The 16,406-nt window shown below is 41.4% G+C and overlaps 2 protein-coding genes across 7 annotated transcripts in view; both read left to right on the top strand.

Moving 5' to 3' along the window:
* The window catches only part of AK7 (adenylate kinase 7), a 31,841-nt gene extending 20,084 nt beyond the window's left edge, over nt 1-11,757 (top strand). The window contains exons 14-18 of the mRNA XM_086613466.1: nt 137-211; nt 2,117-2,314; nt 5,809-6,029; nt 9,813-9,971; nt 11,719-11,757. Coding sequence (XP_086469592.1) covers nt 137-211; nt 2,117-2,314; nt 5,809-6,029; nt 9,813-9,971; nt 11,719-11,757 — 692 coding nt within the window. The remainder of the gene's footprint in view (nt 1-136; nt 212-2,116; nt 2,315-5,808; nt 6,030-9,812; nt 9,972-11,718) is intronic.
* A 2,717-nt stretch (nt 11,758-14,474) lies between these two features.
* Nucleotides 14,475-16,406, top strand: part of PAPOLA (poly(A) polymerase alpha) — a 48,096-nt gene continuing 46,164 nt past the window's right edge. For 5 of the 6 annotated variants that reach the window (XM_086613199.1, XM_086613201.1, XM_086613200.1 and 2 more), the window contains exon 1: nt 14,580-14,612. In XM_086613199.1, the coding sequence (XP_086469325.1) occupies nt 14,605-14,612 (8 nt within the window). In that variant the 5' untranslated portion in view covers nt 14,580-14,604. Of the gene's footprint in view, nt 14,613-16,406 lie in introns of all 6 variants that reach the window. The other variant, XM_086613204.1, reaches the window with a different exon arrangement.

The raw sequence follows: 16,406 nt of genomic DNA on the forward strand, positions 1-16,406 counted from the left end.
CAGGTTCCAGTATTTTCCAGCAATTAATATAATTTGAATATATACAAACCTGTGTTTGTACTGGGCACATTTTAGCAAATATAATTATATTGTTGCTTCAAATGAAAATGTCAATATTTTCTTACTTTTGTTTTAGTGGAAAGTGAAGATGAAGATGAAGAAGAAGAAGAAGAAGGCAAAATACTCAATTGTTATAAATTAATCACACCTGGTAAGTTTGATAGATTTCTTTTTAAGTAAAGAGGAGTTTTCAAATACTGCTGCCAGCAATAAGTCGTCTAAAATATCACTCCATCTGTTCATACTTAATTTAACATAAAATAAATATCTAATCCATGTAATGCTGCTGCCCTCTTATTTGAAAGTGAACAATTAATCAAAAGGAATATTTTAGTTCAGTTAGTAGATGTTTTATTCTTTTTTTTTTTCTTTTTGTGAAAACGCCATCAATTGTTGGTTGGTAACAATAGTAGAGGCTCCCTTTGTTGTGATTACAGCAGCTATTAATGGAATAAACATGAGCTCCTGAACTTGGCATCTTAAAAAAATACAAGTTTATCTTTAATGTGATATCTTGAAAGATGTTACCAAATTCATTTTAATGCATCAGTTAAGTTGGGACATAAAAGAGAGTGGTTTTCATCTATGCAGAAGTGGCTTCATCCTGGTGTTTTCACTATTCTGGATTTCTTTGGAAGTTTTGATTACATTGAAACAATACATTTGGCATATTTTGCATTACAAGATGTGTACAGTTAGGTAGTATAAAGATTTAATATCTCAAATGCTTAGTGTTTCAGTAAATTATAATTTACTGGCTTCAGCAGAAGCAAAGAAAATTCAGGACTTTCTGAAAAATTCCTTAGTCCTTGGACTTACATGAAGGGAGAAAGGTTTGATTTAAAAAGCCAGCTTCTACCAAGTCTTTAACCACTTATGAATTGCTTATTTCTGGAGTAAATAATTTCTGTTATTCATAAACAAACCCACTTTTAGTCAGCATTTCTAAAGAGGAAATGTGAACGAATTATTATGATGGACTAGAAAAAGTACCGCTTTCTCTCCCATAACAAGGACTTTAAGTATGGGATCTCTTTTAAGAAGATACCTTCTCAGCCTCAGGGGAAAAAAATGGTTTTCCAGAATGGCCCAGAAAGTACTTTTGTTGGTTTGGAGAGATTTTCTTGGGTTTGGTTTTGGGTTTTGGAGGTTCTTCTGGGAGCTGAGGCAGAGGGGCTGTGTCTGTGCTTGGTTCTGCAAAATCTGATGTCAGAAAAATTACTTCCTGTCTTTATTAAATTAATAGGTTCTAGTAGAACTGGGAAATTATATTCATAGAAATATCAAAATATCTTGTGATAAACTATATTAAGTCATATTCAATAAATACAGATTTTTTTTATTGAGTTAATAAAATACTGCAAGATTCAGCCTAATGAAACCTCAAATAGGAGAATTCCAAAGTGAAGAAATGAGCTGGGGATCCTTGAAAGACTTCTGGTGTTTTTGTCTACCAATAGTACTAAAACAACTTTGACATTAAATTTTATGGCATGTGGCAGCATAGTATCTTTAATGTATTATTTGATTATTATGTTTTAAATTTACTTTAATTCAGCAGATACACTGTTATTTGTGAGATTAAAAATCACAATACAGGGTGAGGACTTTTGACTTGACAAACAAGTGAGCTGTTATATTTTCCAATGTTAGTTGCTGCTTTGGCCACACCATTCATAACAATTTTTTTCCTCCTACACTCATTGAGTGTATTGGTTGTATGATAGCTTTGTCAGAAAATTTGAACTGCACTGCAGTTCTGTTCTTAAGATTTTTTCACTGCTTACTGCAAGAATAGTTTTGTTGATAGTGCTAAGACAGAATTTGGTGAAATTGGAATATGTAGCTTCTTTGCAGATCTATCTCTTAATATTGTCGGATTGCTCTAACTGGAGAAGTTTTATATAAGAATTTGATAATTAAATTCTCTATAAAGATATACAATTGATATCTATTTATGTTCAATTGTGGTTTAAAATTTATTGTTAACACAAAATAGGTAAGAAAGAGAAAAAATAATAATATATGGGTACTGATAATGTGTTCTTCTTCACAGAATTCGTTATTTCTTTGACCGCATCTGATGAATTCCTTATAAACAGAATAATAAATCTGCCAGAGAGAGTTGTTGCTGGAACTCATTATACCCAGGACCGGTTCTTGCAATCTCTGAATCTCTTCAAGGAGTTAAATACAGACGATGAGACTGTTCTCAATTATTTTGATGAACTTGAAATACATCCTCAGTTTATTGGTATGAAATTATAAAATCAGTAGATAAAATATGAATAAAATTTTTTTGTTGTTACAAATTTAACACTTGCAAAGATCATATAGTTAGTGTACACATATAAATAATACTTTAAATTAACATTGCAGAATACACATGCATCAAACATTTCATTATATACCTGCAAAATTATCTGTATACTTATAAGGATTCTGAATTATTATCGTACAGTTACCCTGTTTTAAAAAATAATTGTTCATTTTTGTAGGCTAAATGGTCAAAATAATTTTCTGACTTAGGTTACAGACCTCTGCAATGGTGTCCTTCCATATTGGTGTAATAATATATTTTCCTGGACTTTCAATATTATAGTTGCTTATATTTTTTCTTTAGACTTATCCTCAGATGCCATGACAATATATGGGTAAGCTATAAATGATGAAGCATGAAAGAAAATTACTAGAAATTAAAGATGGAAGACTAGGGCTATATCTATTTTGCACTATACGTGAGAAAATTTGTCTTCCCTACACATTGTCTAGAAAATTGTGATGAGGGGGGTGTTCCAGTTGGTTTATCAGATCCACAGAATTAAGTAGCATCAGATTTTAGCAGAGAACCGATTGCTTTGTCAGTCATATTCTGAAAGAATTTAGTGGGGAATGGTTAAAAAATTGTGATCTGTTAAATATTGACTCAAGTTAATCAAATCTTTCTTCCACCTTAATTTCATAAAATCATAACATATGGATTTATGAATTGCTTTTATGACTATTACTTTTCCTGAGTCTGAAATATGATTAGTACAAAGGAGTGGGTTTCAAGATTCTTGAAATCCTATTTTGCCACAGTGACTCACTGCATGAAGTCTGCAAGTCAGTTATCTCGTGTCTTGTTTTTCTTATCTGCAAATTGGGGATGATGACACAGGCATGTTAGATCATCTACAAAAGGCCTATTAAAGTTATAACAGCAATTTCCTTCGAAGACCTTAATTTATGAACTCTTTTTTTGGTGACCTTTCCTTTCAATCAGCATCAGTGCTAACCTCATTTTTTATTTAAACGTATTTATTTTTGAAAAATATGGAGTCTTTGAGACCTCAGATTCAATGCTGAGAGAGTTCTTTGCAATACTTTACACAACTAGAAAAATGGTTTGCACTGTAATTTGTATATCCAGGTGCAGCTAAAATTGCAGAAACAATGGCCTGCTTAACATAGAAAATTCTTTTAATTTGGAATACTTCAGGAGTGTAATTCCTGAATTTTTGAAAGAAGAAGCTGTAAAAGAAATTTTATTATGTAGAATTATGTTAGCTTTCTCCCCACTTCATTAGCAGAGTTTGGACTTCAGGTCCAAATCACAAACACTTGGAATAATGGTGTCTGAATTAGTGATTGGAAAGAAATGGGAAGCTGTGGTGGGTTGACCCTGGCTGGATGCCAGGTACCCACCAAAACCGCTCTAGCACTCCCCCTCCTCAACTAGACAGGGGAAAGAACATATAAAGAAAGGCTATTGAGTAGAGATAAGGACTCACCAATTACCATCACGGGCAAAACAGACTTGACTTGAGGAGATTAGCTTCATTTATTACCAATCAAATCAGACTAAGATAATGAGAAATAAAACTAAATCTTAAAAACACCTTCCCCCCACCCCTCTCTTCTTCCCGGGCCTAACTTTACTTGCGATTTTTGCTACTTCCTCCCCCACAGCAACACAGGGGGCCAGAGAATGGGGGTTGTGCTCAGTTTGTCACACGTTGTTTCTGTCGCTTCTTCCTCCTCAGGAGGAGGACTCCTCACACCCTTCCCTTGCTCCAGTGTGGAGTCCCTCCCACGGGAGGGACAGTCCTCCACAAACTTCTCCAATGTGAGTGCTTCCCACAGGCTGCAGTTCTTCAGGAACTGCTCCAGCGTGGGTCCCTTTCAGGGGGTGCAGTCCTTCACCAACAGACCACTCCAGCGTGCATCCCCCTGGGGTCACAAGTCCTGCCAGCAAACCTGCTCCAGTGTGGGCTCCTCTCTCTCCACGGGTGCACAGGTCCTGCCACGAGCCTGCTCCAGCGCAGGGTCACAGCCTCCTTTGGGCACATCCACCTGCTCCGACATGGAGTCCTCCACGGGCTGCTGGTGGATCTCTGCTCCACTGTGGACCTCCATGGGCTGCAGGGCGACAGCCTGCCTCCCAATGGTCTTCACCACAGGCTGCCAAGGAATCTCTGCTCCAGCACCTGGAGCACTTCTTCCTCCTCCTTCTTCACTGACCTTAGTGTCTGCAGAGTTGTTTCTCTCACATATTCTCACTCTTCTCTCCAGCTGCCGTTGCCCAGGTTTTTTTTCCCCCTTTCTTAAATATGTTATCCCAGAGGCGCTACCACCATCACTGAATGGCTCGGCCTTGGCCAGTGACGCATCCACCTTGGAGCCAGCTGGCATTGGCTCTATTGGACATGAGAAGCTTCTAGCAGCTCACAGAAGCCACCCCTGTAGCCTCTCCACTACCAAAACCTCACCACACAAACCCAATAGAGAAACACGCTTTTGCCAGTAGACTGGAGTAGGGACTACTGGGTTCTCATCTAAATTCTGTGTTCTAGTTGTTCTGGTTTTTTTCCCCTTCCTTTGCTTGCTCTCCTTACCAATTTCTGTGTATTTACATCTCTAGTCCCTTACCACTGAACAAGCCCTTTGTCTCTATATTCTCTGGATACCTAAAATGCCCACTTTTCCTCTTCTCCATGTACGTTTCTACATCCTTTCTGCCAGATGCTTCCTCACACTGAATGCATACAGAACACAGAAACCCTAGAGGTAGTCCCCATTTTTCTGTGGTTTTTCTCTTCCTTCTTTTTTTTTTTTGTAAGTTGAATACACAAGTAGCCTCCAGCAATTAAAAGGGAGAAGGAATTAAATGAAAGAGAAGGTCTTGCTCAGTCTCTACACTCCTACATGAAGATACAGACTTTTGTAGATATAACACAGTAAAAGTTCACCTAGAGATAGATCTGTGTATTTGTAAATCTGAATACGTGAAAACTTTGGAGTTTGTTGCCAAATCCTAACAACCTATTGTGTAACCTGAGGGGAAGACAGGGTCAAAAGCTGATGGTTTTATACATCTGGATAAGTTGACATAAGATTGGCAACAGGAACATCTCTGATAGTTGAATGACCTCATTTTCATGTTTCAAAACTTAGGCAATCTGCAACTGATAAACAGAATAGTTGTAAAAAGTGTTTTAATACATTTGTCCCTTACATCATCTTAAAAAGACAAACTATTTTAGCTAAAACTAGTAAAGAAATTAAAGAAAATCAGATGTAGAAAACTGCATTCTGTGTAGCAAAAAAAAAAAAAGACGACATTTATAAGCAACTGAAAACAACATCTTATGCTTGAAAATTCAAACATTGTGAACACCATATATTTTTAGGTCTTGCAGTTATTTGCTGATGTCCATTGATAATTGACAAAAGCCTTGAATGGTTCTCTCTTGTATTTTTTGAAAGATGTAGCCAAATTTGAAGATCCTGAGAACAGATTTATTGTAAAAGAGATCATCAAAGAAATTGGGGAACCTCGGAATTATGGTTTAACAGATGAAGAAAAGGAGAATTTGGAACGCAAAGCAGCTGAGGAATGCCTTGTCAAAGAAGCTCAAGAAAAAGCTGAACGAGAGCGTAAAGAAGCTGAGGAAAGAGCTGAAAGGATGGCAAATTGGGAAGAGTGGGTAGGTTTATTTATATGTTTTAGATGGCTTCCAGCAATCTGTTATGTAAATACACTTGGAAAGTGCAGCATAGATTCTCTAGTTCCTTACATCATGATTTAGATCTGGGTTAGATTATTTTCACAGTGCATTTTGAGGCCCAACCTAAAGAATATAGCATCTTTTCAGTTACAGACAGAGCGGGTGTTTTTACATGTGGGTATCATCATGTCTTTAATATACTTTTATGATACTCTTCTTGTCATTGTTGTGCCATAGGTCTTTTATTTTACCATTTGTAAGTATCTACTATAATCAATGGTGTTTTTCCATAAACAGTCTTCTAGGACTTTTGCATTTTGCTCACTTTATTTCTAAGCAGCTGACCAAATCTTAGCCATTATACCTTTCAAACAAGATTTTTAACTCAACACTGATCAATATTCCAGTCTGCATTGCAGAAAGGTTTCTGAGCCTGCAAGAGAAACACCTCTGAGAGCTGAGTCCTCAGTTCAGTGAGGACTGCCTGATACAGCCTGAAGGATGCTTTTTGTTTGCTAATACTTTAATAAGTACTGGGTATTCAGGCTACCTGACATCACAGGTGTTGCACCTGATGCTTCTTCGTTATTTACTTTGCCATACCAAAGGACACTTTAGGTGAATAACCATGAAATGCAAGAATGTTCTTGTTCACACCCGAAGTCAGGTTGTTTCATCATGAATGCAGTTCTATTGTTTTCTTCTACAGCTATTTAAAAACCAACCGATCATTCCACAGAGAAATCCTTTTCTTACATTCGAATGCCCATACACATCTATGGGGAAATAATACCCTGAAATTACTCACTTTTAAAGAAGCATTTACATTGCTCTGATATTGGCTTGTAAATGTTTTGTTATCTCTATGCTTATTTACACCTTCATTCGGCATTAAATAGCATTTTGTACTCTCGGTAAACTTCTCTAAAAGATTAGCGAGGGTAGTTAACACATTTTTAGCTATATTCAATCCAAAGCCATCCAACTTTCAAGAGAGCAAACTGCGTTATTCAAAGCTAAAGTAAGTGTTTAAATAAAATGTGCTCAAATTTATCCTTTAAAATAGGCAGATGCTCAGGAAATCTAAGGAACTATTCATTTGCTCTTGAGACTGTAGATTAGCTGCTGTCTCTGAGTAGTGACCAAACATCACTTACAGGATTTATTCAATGGCACTCCTGGATTGAGTGAATAAACTAAATATCTTTTCCAGATACTGGTATATCGGTTTTATCTGAACATTGTGTTTGTGTTAAGCCTTGTGTATAGAAAAGCAGTCTTCAGAGTATCATCTGCTTTCTGTATCTATATATGATATATGACTCAGGCTACTGATGAATAAAATGAGAGAAGAGAGGACAATAAAAATGTTTTTGAGTAATCTTCTGGCTAAAACTACTGCAAGTATGCATGCTATTAAGTGCTATGAAATGGAAGAAAGAAAAGCTCGCAGCAGTTTTATTTCCCCACCTCTCCTACTTATTGAGTGTAATCATTGTATTTGATTTAACCTGAATTAAAGAATAAGTTTAGCTTGTGTAAACAGATGTAATTCACTGTAGTTTTAGTTTACTTAACTCTCATCTCCCCCAAAAACTGCCATAAATGAAATAAAACCAAAACAAAGCAAAGAAACCAAACTCAAAATAAACAAAAAAACAAACAATTTACAGTTTCTAAATAACTCAGAGTCATGTCTCTCTTCTGAGTAAAAATATTCTCTTTCCGCTCCAGTTCAAAGAACTCTCAAGAAACCATCTGCATTTGCAACAGTACTAATTTTTAAAGTGAGTGTATTCCAGTCATTTTGCCAAATATCTTATGGAAACAGAACCACTGGAAGACTTCCGAATAAACCTCCTTTTAGGTGTTAAAGATAGAAAAAGAAAATCCAAGTCACAGAAGGCAAAGGCAGGGACTGGGAGAATGAAGAACCGCCTACTGTAGGAGAAGATCAGGTCTGAGACCATCTTAAGAACCTGAAGGTGGACAAGTCCATGGGACCAGACGAGGTGCCTCTGCGGGTCCTGAGGGAACTGGCGGATGAAGTTGCTAAGCCACTATCCATCATATTTCAGAAGTCGTGGCAATCTGGTGAAGTTCCCAATGACTGGAAAAGGGGAAACATAGCCCCCATCTTTAAAAAGGGGAAAAAAGAAGACCCAGGGAACTACAGGCCAGTCAGTCTCACCTCTGTGCCCGGCAAGATCACGGAGCAGATCCTCCTGGCGACTATGCTAAGGCACATGGAAAATAAGGAGGTGATTGGTGACAGCCAACATGGCTTCACTAAGGGCAAATCCTGCCTGACTAATTTGGTGGCCTTCTATCATGAGGTTACAGCATTGATGGATAGGGGAAGAGCAACTGACATCATCTACCTGGACTTATCCAAAGCATTTGATACTGTCCCACACAACATCCTTGTCTCTAAACTGGAAAGACATGGTTTTGATGGATGGACCACTCGGTGGATAAGGAACTGGCTGGATGGTCGCACTCAAAGAGTTGTGGTCAACGGTTCAATGTCGACGTGGAGGCCTGTGATGAGTTGTGTTCTTCAGGGGTCAGTACTGGGACCAGTGCTATTTAACATGTTGTCGACATGGACAGTGAGATCGAGTGCACCCTCAGCAAATTTGCAGATGACACCAAGTTGTGTGGTATTGTGGACACGCTGGAGGGAAGGGATGCCATCCAGAGGGACCTTGACAGGCTGGAGAGGTGGGCCTGGGAGAACCTCATGAAGTTCAACAAAGACAAGTGCAAGGTCCTGCACATAGGTCAGGGCAATCCCAAGCACAAGTACAGGCCGGGCGGAGAATGGATTGAGAGCAGCCCTGAGGAAAAGGACTTGGGAGTGCTGGTGGATGAGAAGCTCAACATGAGCCGGCAATGTGCGCTGGCAGCCCAGAAAGCCAACCGTATCCTGGGTTGTATCAAAAGAAGTGTGGCCAGCAGGTTGAGGGAAGTGATTCTGCCCCTCTACTCTGCTCTCGTGAGACCCCACCTAGAATACTGTGTTCAGCTCTGGAGTCCCCAACATAAGAAGGACATGGAGCGACTGGAGCGAGTGCAGAGGAGGGCCACGAAGATGATCCGAGGGCTGGAACACCTCTGCTATGAAGACAGGCTGAGAGAGTTGGGGCTGTTCAGCCTGGAGAAGAGAAGGCTCCGGGGTGATCTTATAGCAGCCTTCCAGTACCTAAAGGGGGCCTACAGGAAAGCTGGAGAGGGACTTTTTACAAGGGTGTGTAGTGATAGGACAAGAGGCAATGGATTCAAACTGAAAGAGGGCAGATTTCGATTAGATATAAGGAAGAAATCTTTTACATTGAGGGTGGTGAGGCACTGGAACAGGTTGCCCAGAGAAGTTGTGGATGCCCCATCCCTGGAAGTGTTCAAGGCCAGGTTGGATGAGGCTTTGGGCAACCTGGTGTAGTGGAGGATTTCTCTGCCCATGGCAGGGGGGTTGGAACTAGATGATCTTTAAGGTCCCTTCCAACCCTATCCATTCTATGATTCTAAAATAATTTTGCTAAGGAGATTATTTCGGTTTTCATCATGTTCAATTCTTTGTCCTCAGTATGCCATGTGCTCTAAATTTAATAAGCAGTTCCTAGTTTTTCCTGCCAAATTCTGAGTTCTAAAGTTCTGGCCACAGCTTCTAACGCTATTTTTTTCTCTAGGCCACTGTTTTTGAAGTGCTATTTAGTAGATATTATAAACCTTATTCTTTATGATTTTGTTCATTATTTGTAGAATAAACATCTGGAGGAAGTGAAAAGACAAGAACAAGAGTTATTGGAGGCCCAGTCCCTTCCACTACGAAACTATTTAATGAAGAATGTCATGCCAACACTTATGCAAGGGATAAATGAATGCTGTAGGATCAGGCCAGATGATCCAGTTGACTTTCTGGTAAGGCGATCACATTTTTTTTCTTAAATATGTTTGAAAAACTTAATGAAAATATTCATGTAGACCCAAAGAATCTCTGTTAACGTAAGGACTTAAATTCTTTTTTCCCCCTGTCACGATAACAATTAATTAACGGCTAGTATCTGCAGTTCTGGCCAGTAGTAATTATTGTGAAAACTAAAAACCCAGCAACTACTCTCTATGGGATCAATTGATGCTGTGTGCCAAGTAAGGATGTAATCCAGCTTTGCTAAACAGTTACGGGACAAGAATCACTACCAGACTCTGTTTGTCTTTGGTGTGCACACTCTGCACGTCTTACGTACCCTGCCAACTTTGCTGTGACGTAGAGGGCTGCAGAAAGGGGGACATCACTCTCCATCCTGCTTACACTCCTCTAGGTGATGTTGAAATACTATGAGTTAGAAATTAACTCTACCAACTGAGGGAAATTGTGGAACCAGGATCTTAAAACAATGTGCCATTGTATATATTTGTATAAAGCTGCAGTTTAAAGTGATGAATTACTAGCTTAATCAGCAACTCATGAAGAACTGCTCAGATTTGCCAAAAGAAGGCAATAAGTAGGGGAAAGGTAATTCCAGCAGGGGGAGATCATGACCACCAACTCGTTGACCACCTACCCAAATGATACCACCTACTCGAAAGAGAACAATAGAAGTAGGAAACTGAGCATGTGTTCTGATTTGCATTCTAGTCGAAGAAATCTTAACCAACCATTTAACAGAATAACAATGTATATTTATCAGGAAGATGAATATGTTAACGTTTTGTGCATAAATAACCGTTAATTTGGAGCCTTGGTGTGCTGTCTTGGGACGGGAACCCATATAGACGTACATATGTAATAAAAGGAAATACCTCCACTCTGTGTGTGAATTGGCTTGTTGCACAGCAGGTGAAGAACCCAAGTTTTGGGACAACACAGGCACAACAGAACACACTATTGTAATGATGAATGAAAGCTCTCTAGTAGCTCCTTCCCAATACACAGATAAATTAATGAGTAAATCCTATAAGATACTCATGGAATAATTCTGGTTGCAAAAGACCTCAAGAAGTTATCCATTTAAACTGTCGGCTGAAAGCAGGGTCAGCATTGCATTCAGACAAGAATTCACATGCTGTACAGTTATGGCTGTGTTGACATTCCTCCTGCACATCCTCAGAAAGTTATTAACAAGCTATCACTGTTTGAATGAAAAGGAACATTTTACTGCCAGAGAAAAAGCTTAAAATGAAAGCATCAGTGTTGAGTGCCACTTTAGGCAGTAAGGAATGTTTAATCGATTTAACCTTTTACTTACTATGAGTGTTAACTACCTGTAGCAGTAGGAGCATGAGATCTTTCCTAATAACTGGGTAACTTTTAAAGACCTGTATTATCTACTCTTTTGGGTCCAGAAATCTGGCCCTAGGGCACTCCCTAGGATTTTCCATGGAGTGACAAATACTGTCATATATCACTCATTTCCTTCTCTTGCCCACAATAGAGATGGGATGACTGCTACAGAGAGGGACAATAAGGTGGATGGTATTTGGGATGGTATTTGTGGGGAAGAGGTTTCTCTGAGGTATGTGTCAGAAATTACATTTTACAGCCATTTATTGCTTTCTGTGATTTTGTTTAAAGCAATGTTACCCACTGTATTTTTTGTTATTTTGTGTAAATTTAAAAATTGGAGACTTGAAAATAAGTGTAACTTTGAAACTCTTCTGTTTATAGGCAGAATATCTCTTCAAGAACAGTCCTGATATCGAATGAGATAAACATTAAATCCTAACAGCTGTCAAAATCGTGAAGTGGAAAGGGAGAACATTCCTAATGCACTTAAAATAAAAATACTTAGCTTCTGAAATTTTTATTTCTCATACTTTGTTACTATGTTGTATTGGGTTTTAAATACTCCTACAAAAGTACCATTTACTGCACATATCAATTAATACATTTACACATCTGTATTTCATATGTCTATTTAATACTGTGAACCATAAGAATCCGTTCTCTCTCCAAAATTTTCTTTCTGGAGTTTTTTAAATTGCACATTCTGTTTAAGCAATAAATAGAATAAAATTGTCCTGATCCATAGCAGATGTAGGAAGCTAGCCTAAGAAAAACTTTTCTTAAAAAAAAAAGTGTTTTCACTGAAAATGGAAATAAATAGAAGCAGCAAGCTCTCTTATTTCCCCTCCCAGCTACCAAGAGGCAAAAAGTCACACAGCGTAGTCTTCTTGTGCTGCACTGAAGGCTGACTGGTAAACAGTTTCCCAGCATAGGTATGTCATAAAACCTGGGTTTTTCTTTGGAATCGAACAAATGGGTGTAGTTCTCATTTAATTCTCTTTATCATTCAATTTCCCATACATATCTTTTATAGATTCTTGAAGAATCTAGACTTTCCAGCATGTGGCTGTCATTCCCTTTTTTATTGACTTTGTACACCTTTCACAGAAACTGTCAATATCTACACTGACTGAGCTGAAACTGATACCATATTTGTTGTAAAACAAATACAGGATTTTGTCAAACCAGAAAGCAAGGACTGTTTGTGAGAAGGGGGAAAAAAAAGAGGAAGAACAGAAAGTGTTTCTGTGATTCTGTGTGAAAGAATGGTGATTCAGAAACATTTTACACATATTTTATCTATTACTTTTAGTATGAGAATTTTAGATGTATTAATGCTCAATGTGCTTATTCAGATATATTAACACTTTCACAGAGAAACAGTCCAATTGATACTAACCATCCTACCTCCTCACAAGTTGTTCCTCACAAGCAGTCCGTTCCATCCTCCCTCCTCATTAGCTGTTCCTCACAAGCAGTCCTCTCCTTATCTGTTCTCTGTTTGATCTTTGAGTGCACAGCAAAACAATGAACAGTGTCTGAAGCACAGCCAATATCGTTTAATCGAGGACATATATTCTTCTTGGTCAATGGACGGTGGACCTGGCTGAGGAACAAGTACACAATTGTGTCTTGAGTTGAACCAATACCTTATAAGGAATAAATGAGGAAGGAAGTGCTCCTCAAAAGACCCTCATAAGACCACCAGGGACCACCAGGAGAACTGGCGCAAGCACAGTAAGTTCTGATCCAAAGCCAAGAATGACCTAGCATAGTGAGGCAATGTTACATATGTATTAGGTAGGCTGGATTTTGTGTAAAATTCTTGTACAAATTGTCAACTTCTCTCTTCCTCGGTGTGCTTGATCTGTGGAAAATCCACCGAGCACCCAGGCCTGAATAAATACAGTATCTCCCCTGAGTGTGTGGAATTGGTTCGTTGCACGCTGGGCTTTTCGGACACCACTATTTCATGTGTTTTCACACAGCCAGGTCAGTGATGATAGCCAGCAACGGAGTTCAGAACCATCGTCTCCTACTCTAAAGACACAGATTTTCTTTGGGATCTAAATTTCCTGGATGCTGGCAGTCCCAAGTTACTATTTATCATATGAGGCAGTTGAAATTGAAATAATCGGTAATTAGATAAACTTTTAGTTTGAGGGTTGTATTTTTCAGGGTAAAGATGAAAACAGTACGCTAAAAAAGGGAGATAAAACAGGGTGGGTTGGTTGTTTGTTTTTTGTGTAGAGTTGCTGTAATATTTACTTTTCCAAGAAGAAAGTTTTGAGCTGACATGTAAAGAGTGGGTTTTTTTCTTTGAAATTCTCTCAAACTTATGTAGTCTATTACAGCCAGAGCTTTCGATAACGATTATGAGAAAACGATCTCTCTGCTCGGTACGGGACATAAAACCCCAAACCAGCGCGATGAGGAAGCCCTGCCTTCCCAGGGCCATCGGCGGGGGCCGCGCCTCCCTCCGCCCCTGCACCGGGAGCGGCCGCCCCGCTCAGCGGCGCCTGCCCGCGTGCAGCTCGCCGGCCGACGGCGCGAGGAGCCCGCAGCGGGCCGGTTTCAAGACCCTTTGGGCCACCGGTTGCGGTTAGTTTCCATGGCAAATGAAGTCCGCGCTTTTCCTCGCTTGGAACCCCCCGGTGCCCAGGCGCACCGTCAGTTGCGCCGAACTCTTCTCGACGGCCCCGAGCCACGCCTCCCTCCCGGCCAGCGCAGCTCCTGCCGGGCCGCCCCAGTCGCCTCCGGGCTTGCCCGGCTGCACCCGGCATCGCCGGCGCCAGGCGCCGCCTCCCTCCCAGCCGTTAGCGCTTTGTTTTCAAACTCCGGCTCTCCCCTCTCCGCCGGAACTACAGCCCCCAGCATGCCCTTCGGCCTCGTGGCCAGTTGCGCATGCGCGGACGAGGCAGCGTGCTCAGCGCGCGGGGGTGGCCGCGCCGTTGCGTCACGCCCCCCCCCACCACCCCCGGTCTTGAATGTTGCTGTGGTAGCGTCTGGGCGCCATGTTAGAAGGCCGGAGGGGAAGAGGAAAGTGAAGCGGTGGCGGCCGGGCCTAGCGAACGGCTTTCTGCTCTCTCTAAGGCCTGACCCCGGCGCGTACCGTGGTCATGATTCCCGCTTCCTGGCGGGACGAGTGACTGGTCCGGAGGCGGCAGTGGTGGGGGAGGACGAAGAAGAAGAGGAAGAGGGAGAAGGGGACGACGCGGTGGTGGTGGTGGCGGCGGCGGAGGAGGAGGAGGAGGGGCCGGAGAGACGATGCCGTTGTAAGTTGGGAAGCTCGCGGGGTGTCTGAAAGGCCTGTGTTTTGCCGGCACGTAGTCGGCGCTCTCCTCGTAGCGCCCCGTGCTCCCTGCACGCTCGGGCCCTTGCTGCTGGCTCCCGCCCTTCCCCCTCTCCTCTGTTCCCCCTCCGGTCTTGGGCGCTTCCGGTGCCGCAGTGTGAGGGGCTGTGGATCCGCTGCTCTCCGCCCGGCCCGCCAGGAGCTGCCTGCTTTGCTTTCTTGTCCCCCTCCATCGCTACGAGTCCCGAAGGAGATGCTGATGTGGCTTTTATGTTGTTGTTGTCATCCTCTTCTCCTTCGCGATCTCATAGCGGCAAGCGCGAGGGCCGGGCGGCCGCGGGGCGGATGTCTGCGGCGGCCCTCTTCGACCCACCGGTGAGTCAGGCCATGTGGAGCGGCGGAGTGCCGCCGGTCTGGCCTTTTCTCGCCCTGGCCGCGACGAGACGAAGCTCTTTTTCTCTCTCGAGTCCCAACAAAGCCTCTCCCCCAGTGGCCGCGCGAACGGCTTTTCCCTCGTCCCGGAGGCGAGAGGGACGCAGGCGCTGGATTTAACAGGCAGCCCGCGCTGAGCCCGCTGTCGTTGTGAAATTCCCCGGTTGCTCCGGAATGGAATGCCGAGGTGGTGCGGGGCCTCGCGGGCGGCCCGCGCGGGCAGCGCCCCCTGGCCGGCAGTGGCGGGCGGCCGTGTGTGTGTCCCCCCCCCCCGCCGCCATTCTGCCGCCGGGAGGCCGGGGGGCTCTCTCGCTCGGAAAGTGGGCCTTGTGCTTTGGACCTGCCGTGCTGTAACCCTGCTGCTAGTCATGAATAACGAAGTGGGACATAATTTCATCCCCGTTTCTCCGCCGATTTCCTTCACCCCACCCTCTGCTTGCTGAGGTTTTGACGGCTCTGGGTTGAGGCGACAAAACTTCCTGCTCCTAAGTTCCGTAGTCCATAATGTTAGTCTTTCATTATCCCATATGAGTCGAGGAAACCAGCGATGGGTTTAGAGTTAAGTGACTCCAAGAGTAAGACGTGTTTGTATGCTAGGTTCGGTTTTTGTTTGCTTGTGGTTTTTTTTTTTTTATTATTTGTTTTGTTTTGGGTTTTTTTTGCCATTGAAGGAGAAATGTAAAGAATTTGGGATTTTTACTATTGTTTCACTACTATTATTTGTGATTATTCACTATTATTTCACTAATATTATTTGTGATTATTTACTATTATTATTTGGCATTATTCAGTATTGTTTTAAATGTGTAAAGTTCATGTGAAGAATAACCATGCTTGCCTGCTGTGTTTGTTTTATGCAGTCTAAAATACTAACAAGTGAGTCGTGGGGTAGATAATACAAGAGAAACTTTCAAACTGAAAGAGTTAATGGAAGGAAAAACATAGTGGGTGAATGCAGAAGGGAAAATGGTTATGCCAAGTATTTTCTAATGTTTGTATAATGAGGCTGCAGTGTCTTTATAGGTAAGTTTTGCACATGTTCATTATGGCAGTGAAAAATTGCCAGAAACCAACTTTGAAGTTGGCTAGGCGTTTTGGCCTCAGGAAAATAGGAGGGTGTTTATTTTGCCTGCTTTCATTCTTAATTTATTTTGTTGTGACTACATAAATTCCAAATGCTTAATAACAACGTTTTAAAGTTTAGGCTACTTCTATGAATTGTAATAGTAGTGATCTTCAACTTTGACAAGTGTGGAATGACTTGGTATTTTTTTTTAATGTAGATGTTTATGATGCTTTGACTAGAAACTCTTAAATAGCATTACATAGTTATATTTGCACTAAC

The sequence above is a fragment of the Tauraco erythrolophus genome, chromosome 6, assembly GCF_009769465.1.
Source record: "Tauraco erythrolophus isolate bTauEry1 chromosome 6, bTauEry1.pri, whole genome shotgun sequence".
Classification (NCBI taxonomy): Eukaryota; Metazoa; Chordata; class Aves; order Musophagiformes; family Musophagidae; genus Tauraco; species Tauraco erythrolophus.